At 39.8% G+C, this 10,000-nt stretch overlaps 1 protein-coding gene across 1 annotated transcript in view; it reads left to right on the forward strand.

Moving 5' to 3' along the window:
• ova (ovaries absent) overlaps positions 1–10,000 on the forward strand; it is a 425,539-nt gene that overhangs the window by 130,227 nt on the left and 285,312 nt on the right. Inside the window, exon 4 of the mRNA XM_080276474.1 lies at positions 1,079–1,261. Coding sequence (XP_080132600.1) covers positions 1,079–1,261 — 183 coding nt within the window. The remainder of the gene's footprint in view (positions 1–1,078; positions 1,262–10,000) is intronic.

Below are 10,000 nucleotides of genomic sequence, written 5' to 3' on the forward strand. Positions count from 1 at the left end.
GAACCCTCAAAATCTACCACAGGAATATCCTCATAATTTTTAACAATACCCAACTCAATCTTGCATCATCTTTGAACATACTTGGGGTTTCATTCTCTCGGAATTTATCTTGGAAAGATCACATTACCTTTTGTAAAATCTGCTTCCAAGAGATTGGGTGTGCCAAGCTGTCTCTGACCATCTTTACCCCAGCACAGTTGTTGACTTTATACACAGGTTTTATTTGCACATACAGAGTGCAACTCTTGTGTGGAGAGGCTCCCCACATACAGCTCTTCCCAACAAGGTGACGTCAAAAGGCTTTTCTTCTCATTAATTCTCTTCCTCTTACTGGCTCTCTTCAACCTTTATCTCTTCACCGCACTGTTGCACCTTTATCTCTTTTCTGTTGCTACTTCAATGGTCACTTCTCCTCTGAATTGTCTGCTTGCATCCCTCCACCACTACGCCAGGCACGTAGCACCCTTTTGTGTGTGTGTGTGTGTGTTCGACTCTGGGCATAGGCTTCACAGCCTGCTATCACGGCCCAGCAGTCCTCCTACATACCATACACCTCTGCTTTTGGCAGCATATTCATATCCCTTTTCTGTCTAACTCAGTAATGCAAGAGTTAACTGTTACTCCCTGTCCCTTGAGTATGCAACAGGTCAGCCCTGGAATTGTCTGCCTCTGTCTGTATTTCCTACCACGTATGACCTCCAGTCTTTTAAAAGCGGTGTGTCTGGGCATGTCGAAATGAATGGATCTTGAATTTAGCGCTCCGTTATCATGTTTTTGTATTTTCTTGGAGGGAGCAATTTGCGGGCTTGTGGCCTTTGAGTCGTACTTCCTTTCATTATATATATATATATATATATATATATATATATATTAGATGAGCCTGGAAGAGGAGAGTTAAAGCTGCCACATTTATTTGTTTTAGGATGGTGATAATGACTATGATGTTTTTTATTAAAATATACTTTTTTCTCTGCTTCCGTTATGTAGATAAGCCTGGTAGAGAAGCTATTTGTGAGGATATTAATGGTATTATTATTATTATTATTATTATTGTGTTCCTGTGTTTCTCTGTGCATAGGTGAGCCTGGTGGAGAAGTGCTACAGCTTCCATGGATGCGAGTACCTGCTGCAGTTCTGTGCGTCGCTGGTGGCACAGATGCCGTCCTCGGGGTACCGCTTCAACGACAACCGTGACGGCACCACCTCCATGTACCACGGGACCACGGGAAAGCTGCTCGTCACCTTCAGGAATGAAAATAGGGTGAGTAATAGTATTTTACCTCTCCTTTTCTATTACATTTGCGTTTTCTGAGCACATTTACTTTAGAACTTTAAGGTAGTACTATTTTGTTCTTAATTTTACCTTAACATTTACATATACCGGATGCTTCTGCCTTTATTTCGGGAATGAGAATAAGGTTAGTAATCTTGCGCAATCTTGTGTTCGATGAATTTTGTGTGTGTGTGTGTGTGTGTGTGTGTGTGTGTGTGTGTAGATAGATACAGTAGGTATAGTTGGGTGTGTTATCAGTGGTTACATTTTTTTTTTTTTTTTTTTTTTTTTTACTTTTTACCTTTACATCACAGGCAAGTTCACCATCACCTTCAGGAGTGAGAAAAAGGTTAGTGCTTTATAATCTATTTCCTCTTTTATTTCATCTCTTAATTGCAATTTTATTTTTTAATCTGTTGTGTTATTGTGTGTAATATTTATCCCTCTACCACTGGCAAGATCCTTGTCACGTGAGGAATGAAATCAGAGTTAGTACAATTTTTTGACACGTGCAGTCGTGTCCAGTAATACAGCTTCACTTATTCGCCAAGCCTTTATGAAACTTCTACATATTGTTCTGAAGTTTGTTGGGCTCCAAAGACCACGTTATTTGGATTAGGAATTCATTTTTCATTGTGTTGTTATTTATCTCAGGGATATGAATCTCTATTTATGTGCTCAGCTAAACGTCCGTAAAAATGACCACACCCTGCAGGTTCGATCGATATGACAATGAGGTTATTCCCCTAACACAGATGGATCAGTAAAGTTGGTACCTCAAACCAGATAGCATCATGCATTGTCTCGTTTTGTGTAATTATACACACACACACACACACACACAAATACTAAAGCTAATATTTACACTTACCCTGTGTACATCATAGTGATTTAGGTATCACAAGGCATGATTTACAGTATTTTTAAGAATGTTACGTTCAGTTAAGGGGGGCGATGATTTTTTTTTATTGCTTACGTAATGCCACTCGGGGATGATTGTGGCTGGTCAGTCTCATCTTAAATGCCAGGACCACCTTGCCTAGTCCCGGGCTCCTACGCTTCTCATGGGGCGACATAGGATTGGTTGATGGGTGGATGAAATTAAGATGTATGCTAGAAGTTTTAGGTGAGCCTGTGAATTTAGATATGTAATATAACTTTTTGTATTTTGCTCCTCACACACCACGGCACTGTTTACAGACTCGTCACCTTTAGGATGATTAGTGCATTCATTTATTTCTTCTGGAATTTTTAAATAAATTGTTGATATCGGAGTTTTACTGTATAATGTACGATCACGATCACTAATTCCTTTACCCCCTCCCCCCCCGGCTCAAAGTGGGTCGAAGCTAGGGTAGAAAACATGCCAGGTGATCGGACACAGGGTAACGGGAGGCGCACTCACCTGAACTCAGTCGCACGGACGAAACACGTGGACATAAATAAGAAGCAGTGTTGAATCCTTTGCCATAATATGTTGCTATGATTTTATGTTCATAAAAATAATTCAAGGAGAGCACAAAATGCATCAGTTGGAGACAGTGTTTTCTGTTACTGTATTAGATATTAAATTTAGTATTGTTGGTACTGATGGCTGTAATATGAGTAGAATTGTCACTGTCGATTGTGGTAGGAATTACATATTACTATCGTTATTAGTAGTTAAGTAATGAGGACACAGTTACTGTGAAAAACAAATCACTAGACAATAGTAAATGCAGAGGAAGAATAAAACAAGGAATAAAAAGAACGTAATTGTAAATGTTTGGTACTTCCTGAGTCTAACGCCCACTCGGAAATATAGCTCGGATAGGCACCGGATTCACAATAGCACCGGATTCACAGTAAGTGTATGAGATACACACGGATTTAAAGAGCGCATTAGGTAGGATGAATGGTTCTCTTACTCAGTTGCAATTCATGATAACATTTTTTAAACGAAAATCCGTGATTGTACTTACAGTATGGCAGGCGTCAGTTTGTGAATCTTTATCAGACTGCTGGACTAACCGTGTCCGCTCACCTGGCTCTTTTTCAGCCATGGCCTCGACTTTCCCTGAGTCATGGGGGTACAGAAATTAGTGATTACGATAGTACATTAATTAATTATCCGCATTTATTTGTAATTTACTTTTTAGATACAGTAAACTTTTTGTGTATTCAAAACAGTATATCGATTGTAGCCCTAATTTTTACGTTTATATTGTAACTTATGAAGTGATTGTCGTGTTGATTAAACAGTATTATATACAGGCATTTGTTTGTTGACGTGTTATCTGTTATCTTTTTTGTATTTTCTTTTCACATTGCGCGGGTGTATTTCTCTCTGAGTTGTAGCTCCATGTTCAGATGAAGGTTATTTACTTAACTGAGGAAAGGGAAATAATTTATATTGCTTGGAGGGAAGTTGTTGAGTTGGGGATGAATGAGTGGGTAGGTATAAAAGCCTAAGTGCACTTACGAGTTTGACACATAAATGATGGTAGAAATACAGTAGGCCTACACTAATGCGTACCCATGTGTAAATATATGCTGGAATTCATACATAGTTGCACACAATATACTTGTACGCATGAATTCGGTCTGGGACAAAAGTTCACTTAAAACACTGCATGTATTTCTATTTTTTAGGACATGTCCACCAAATTTCCTTCCACGCGCATCATACCGGAGAGAAACATCAATGGGTAGAGAACTGTACTAAGCCTCTCCCCCCCCCCCCACAACACATCATCGGATCCCTCCTGAGCACTATTTATATTTTTTTCATACTGGGTGGCCACGAATAATCCACTTCCCCCTCTGGTTCTTGTCCTTTGCCGTGGAGCTGCCGGTGTATTATTTACTATATCCTGTGTTGATGAGTGGCTGGTCAGTCATACCAGGTGACCAGTTTATATATATATACACTTCGTGGTAGGTGGGGGCGCTCACCATCCACTCACTTGATGTAGTGCTGCTCTCGGGTTTCTGCCCTTTCCTCTCCTCCATCCCTCTTTCCACCCATCCTCTTCTGTCTTTCTTTCCTTCATTCTTTCCTCTTTCTTCTACCTGCGGGTGACTTTACACTCCCTCTTGTATCTTTCTTTCCTTCATTCTTTCCTCTTCCTTCTGCCTGTGGGTGACGCTACACTGAGTGACAAGCCAAATGGTTTCCTGTACACCAGGAAACCATTTACTACGCTGGGTGGTAACCATATAACCAAATTTTGGCTCCTGGTGGTTTAGTGGGTAATAAAGGTGCTTTAATCGGATTGAGCCGGTGAAGGTTTATATCCAGGGGGTGGTTGGGGTTTATTGCTCACGTAATGCCACTCAGGGATGAGTGAGGCTGGTCACTCTCATCTTGAATGCCAGGACCAACTTTCCTAGCCCTGGGCTCCTACGCTTCTCATGAGGCAACATAGGATTAGATGATGGATGGATGGATATATATATACATTATGTCACGCAGCATCAATACATTCATCTGTCGGGTGCAACAGCGCTATACCATCATGACTTTGTGGACGGGTCAGCTGGTATAATTGACCAGCCATTGATTAACACAAGGGGGCACAGTAAGCAAAGCACCGGCAGCACCACGCTGTGTGTATGGGGAGAGACGTAAGGCAAGGACCGTGGTAGTGGTGGTGGTGGGAGGGTTTGGACGTGTTAACTGTGGCCACCCTGAATGAACGTACTGGAAAAAATATATATATAAGTAAATGAAAAAATACGCAAGACCTGGTTCGATGATATTCTAAATCAGAATATTTCATAATAAGCCAAGAAAATTAATATATCAGGTGAATGTACACTACTTACAGTAATACTGACAAGAAAATGTCTCAAGCACGCTTTGTAGGACACCCCCATGGATCCAGTGTACTATCGTGGGGCATATTGCAGAAACCATCGTCTCGTTGTTTCGTGCACAATCTGCGAAATACGCCTTTTATGTATCTTTTGTATATTACTTCTGCCGTGTGTACAAACATAGTAGTAGTAGTAGTAGTAGTAGTATTGGTTTATATTGTAGCTGAGAGGACGGTATGAACCGTTATTACAAGAGTTTTTTTTTTTTTTTTTTTTTTTTTTTTAAAGGACTTGAGTCCCTTTTATTCTCTGTTATTATGAAAGGGAATCAAATTATTTCAAGTATTAATTTTAAAAATCGGCCTTTGTAACAATGGTTCATACCGTCCACTTAGCTGCAGTATAAACCGATCCTCCTCCTCCTCATCCTCATCCTCATCCTCATCATCATCATCATCATCATCATCATCATCATCATCATCATCATTTCTGCCAGGTTCTTAGTAGTTATAAAAAGTATTAGGGTTTCTGTGTTATTTATTTTATGTTGTTAATACGGTATATTAAAAGAAAAAGGGCCTACTCTACATTAATAATCATAGGATGAACGAGAACCAAATTCTAAAAAAAAAAAAAAAAAAAAAATAAAAAGCTTAAGGTTTCAGTTACCTTCTCTATTTTGCTGCCAAGTCCTCAGAAAAAGAAAATGCTTACTCTAAATAAGTAGGCAATTTTTCACTACTATGATTAGCAGCGAAAAATGGGTAACCTAGAAACCCTAATAGGCATGTTTTATACACTGAGGTCTTGGCAGAAAAAAAAATAAATAAATGAATGGGTAGCAAAGAAACATTAAGTATGCATTTTTTTATTTTTTTTTCCGAGCATAGGCACAAATAAGGCTTTTTTTTTTTTTTTTTTCTTGGAATTGCTCAACAAAGTAAAAAGTAGGTAACCCTTAGATTTCACCCTAAATTGCCGAGGCGGAAAACGAGGGGGGAGGGGGGAGAAATAGGTAACGTTGAAACCCTTACAGGCAGTTTTGATTTACTGAAGACTTGCAAAAGAAAAGGTAACTGGTAAACCGAACGCTAATTGCCATGTTAAATTTACTAGGGAAAGCGACAAAAGTGAATGTGAAATGTTGAAATTTATTTTTTAAAATTTACTGAGGACGCTGCAGCAGAAAATATTTGATAATACCTGTCACTGTGCTAGGAAGCGTTAGGAGAAACACACTGAGGTGGTTTGGCCATGTGGAGAGGATGGAGACTGGCGAGGAGAGAGTATGTGAGGTGGAAGGGGGGAGAGGGAGGGGGAGGTCGAGAATGAGATGGAGGGATGGAGTGGTGAGGTATATGAAAGGGGTGTGTGAGCTGGGAGCGGTGGCAGTGAAATGGCGGGGGACAGGGCGACATGGAGGCGATTTGTTTGTGGCCACCCCTTACGGGATTAAGACGTCTGGCTATAGATTGATAGATAGACCTGCCATTGAAACATCATTTGCAATTTTTCATTAATTTACCAAAAACTTATGGCATAAAGTAAGTAGACCAGTAAATAAATAAATTAGGGACTTGTGATGCTTTACGGTACAGTTGGTTGTGGATGTTGATGACCCATTTACTGCAGTAGTCGTCAGTGCTGGAAGGGAGAAAAAATGAATTAGTCAGTTTGCATTCGGCCATTCATTACTGTATACCATTAAGAGATAATTGAAGGCCCGCAGTGAAATTGTAATTACAGATTAAATTTTTATCCAGTTATTCAATGACGCACACTATATGGCGTGGACTGGTAATCCATTTATTATGATTAGCATAAAGGATACGATATAATTAACGGGCATACGTACGGTGAATTCTTATGTACCTTAGTTTTGTGTGTGTGTGTGTGTGTGTGTGTGTGTGTGTGTGTGTGTGTGTTACAGGTGGTTTTGTCCGAAAGAATGCAAGTTTGAATACGGGCTTGGGCAGAGAAGTTTTATTACATGATTTTCTTTTTTTTTTACTGATCGTCCTCAAGACCCACAGGCATATTATTAAAACACCCTCGCTAAAACCATTACACCAGTCTAGGTGAGACAACCCTAGTTAATATTCAGTATGGACGGTGGGTTTTAGCGCTGAAGTGATGACTAGGTGATGTGTCAGAGATTTGCTGGGCCTCAGCGAGCGGACTGTTAATGCCTAAACTGAAAAACAGGACATGTTTTCAGTGACCTGTTTGCTGCAGGGAACACTAACAGATCTGGTAATGTTCAGGTTGGCCCATTTATAACCCTCCTCTTCCACTCTGCCAGGTGCATTCTCTTGTGTTGTGGAGACGGCTTAGGCGTTATCGCTGTCAAACTTGGGTCATTTACTAATTTCTTATTTTCACCACCACATCCACTCCCACTTCAGCAGACTGAGTCGTCCTCACGACACCGAAGATAACATGAGGCAAGTTTCAAGTAAATCGCTATTTATGGGTCACACTTTGTGGTTGAGTTTAGGTAGTACAGGACGAATAACAGGTATAGTTACTACAAATAAGAGGCATAGCACACTATTGTTTGATAAGATTATTTGATAGGGTTGATCTCTAGTATCGTAGTTTGGTAAAAGTTCTGTTTGGTTTGGTAGTGATATTTTATGATAAAGGGATGTTGTGATGTTGAAAAGAAATTTTGAGCCGTTGAGTAAAAGTTAGGTATTAAATATAAATAAATTGTTTGACGCCATCAGTTAGGGATGCCGTTATACAGTATATATATATACAGTATATATATATGTATAATTTTTTTTTTTACTGCCAAACTATTGTATTTAGGATGGAGAAGATTACTGCAGTTCAAGAGATTATATTAAGGTGTCATTAAATCCATCAGTTGGATGAAAATTATCTGGATATGGAAAAGAGAGTAATAGAAATTGTCATCGGTCTTGAGAGGTTAACAGTTATATAGCTTGGCTTATAGGAGGTGTGGGGTGGGAGCGGGGCAGTGAAATGGAGGAGGACAGGGCGACATGAAGGCGATTTGTTTGTGGCCACTCCTTACGGGATTAAGGCGTCTGGCAATAGATAGACAGGCATACAGACTAGGGGATCTGTAGTAAAAAAATTATTGATTATCTTATTTTTTATTTATTGTGAATTAAATCTTGGAACCTTGGTGACGAACAAAATCGTGGATGTAATTGTATTAAAACTATAATTATAAATCTGATTCTAATCCCCAGCCTCGCTCTCTTAGCCAATTCACTACGTTGGTGTCCAGTCACCATCAGACAGATTTATGCATCAAATTTAAATGCATTAGTGAAAAGAGTCAATAAAGTTGCAGAGTATCCCCAAAGCTGAATTGAATTGTCGGATGCGTGAATGGCAAGAGTGGAAGGGTTGATGTTCGTGATGGTTGCATAGTGAGGTGGTAGTGATAATGTTGCATAGTGAGGTGGGAGTGATATTGTTGCGGCTGTTTAGTTTTCGTATTGGTGTTGTGGCTGAGTTTAAGGTTTTCCTCATCACGACGATATATATAAATATTTTTTTTCGTGCTGTCTCGAGAGTATTTCGGTTTTGGAGATCCCCAGAATAATGAAGGGGTTAGTGAAATATATATCAAACACCTCTCTAGCATGTTACGATGTTGAATTAAATCGTTTGGCGGTATCTGTTAAAAAGAAATAAGTCCGCTTTAAAGGTTGAACAGTATAAGTCCGCTTTAAAGGTTGAACAGTATAAGTGATGAATAAATATGAGACAGAGAGGAAGAGAGAGAGAGACGCGCTTACGACCTTGTGCTTATCGGGTTAGTGTACATTGTGTTAAGGCTCCTAAGTGGGTATATTGCGGGATGCGTAGCTGAGTGGGCTTGTGCTTGCGTAATTCTCTCCATACCTGCTCACCTTTACCCAGTCTCTCTCTCTCTCTCTCTGTCTCTCTAAAACCGTGTTCCACACCGTAATCACACACACACACACACACACACACACACACACACACAGTATTTTTATTATGTACATTTCTTGTTATCTGTAACTGTGTAGCAACGACTGGGGCTGCATCTGACTTACCCAATCACAAGCCACCTGGACTGTGACGTTACTTGGTTGCGTCACTTTCCTACCAGCCCCGGGGCTGTATTCATAAACTCTTGTGCTGATGCTGTAAGATTGCTTTTTTTTTTTTTTTTTTTTTTTTTTTTTTTTTTAGTTAGAGCTACAACCAAACTAGACAGAGTATGAAAGAGGAAAAGACGACACTAAATAATTGTTGATAACTTATAGGCAGTTGTTTATCGTTGAATTTGTCGTAGATCTTTAATAAATACGGGCATTGAGCTCCACTCCCATGTGCGCCTCCCATCACCCTCCCAGCCTCACCTTTCATCGTTCCTCCTCACCTCTCTCTCTCTCTCCACACACAGCTGATGTTCAGTTTCTTGGTCGTGATTCAGGGTGAACAGGAGACATCGTAGCATGTATTTCTCAGCTGTTTGTTTTACATGTTACACCGTTTTATCCTCGTACATGTTACACCGTTTTATCCTCGTGTACGTCACTGAAGCAATCTATGTCGGTACAAAATGTGTAAATCAAGAAACAGGCAGTCACGCAGCAGGTGTGGAACGTGTCGACCTCTCTCTCTCTCTCTCTCTCTCTCTCTCTCTCTCTCCGGCTTTATATATATATATATATATATATATATATATATATATTTAATATCAGGATTAGCGAACACCCTGTTTGGGAGTATTATACCCCCACATGGAAATATTTACTGTCAAGATACATCAGTTTCTAAGCTCCCTAACGTTTGTCTTAGCATATTATATATCGTACATCTCGTTTAGTCTACTACGGAACTGGTCGAGTGAGGGAGAGCGAGAATACTAATCGTCAGCCGATTTGGTGGGTGAAAAAAATTTTATGACCTAAATTT

This window comes from Coenobita brevimanus, chromosome 65 (assembly GCF_032717465.1).
Source record: "Coenobita brevimanus isolate Jiangsu-jjx chromosome 65, ASM3271746v2, whole genome shotgun sequence".
Classification (NCBI taxonomy): domain Eukaryota; kingdom Metazoa; phylum Arthropoda; class Malacostraca; order Decapoda; family Coenobitidae; genus Coenobita; species Coenobita brevimanus.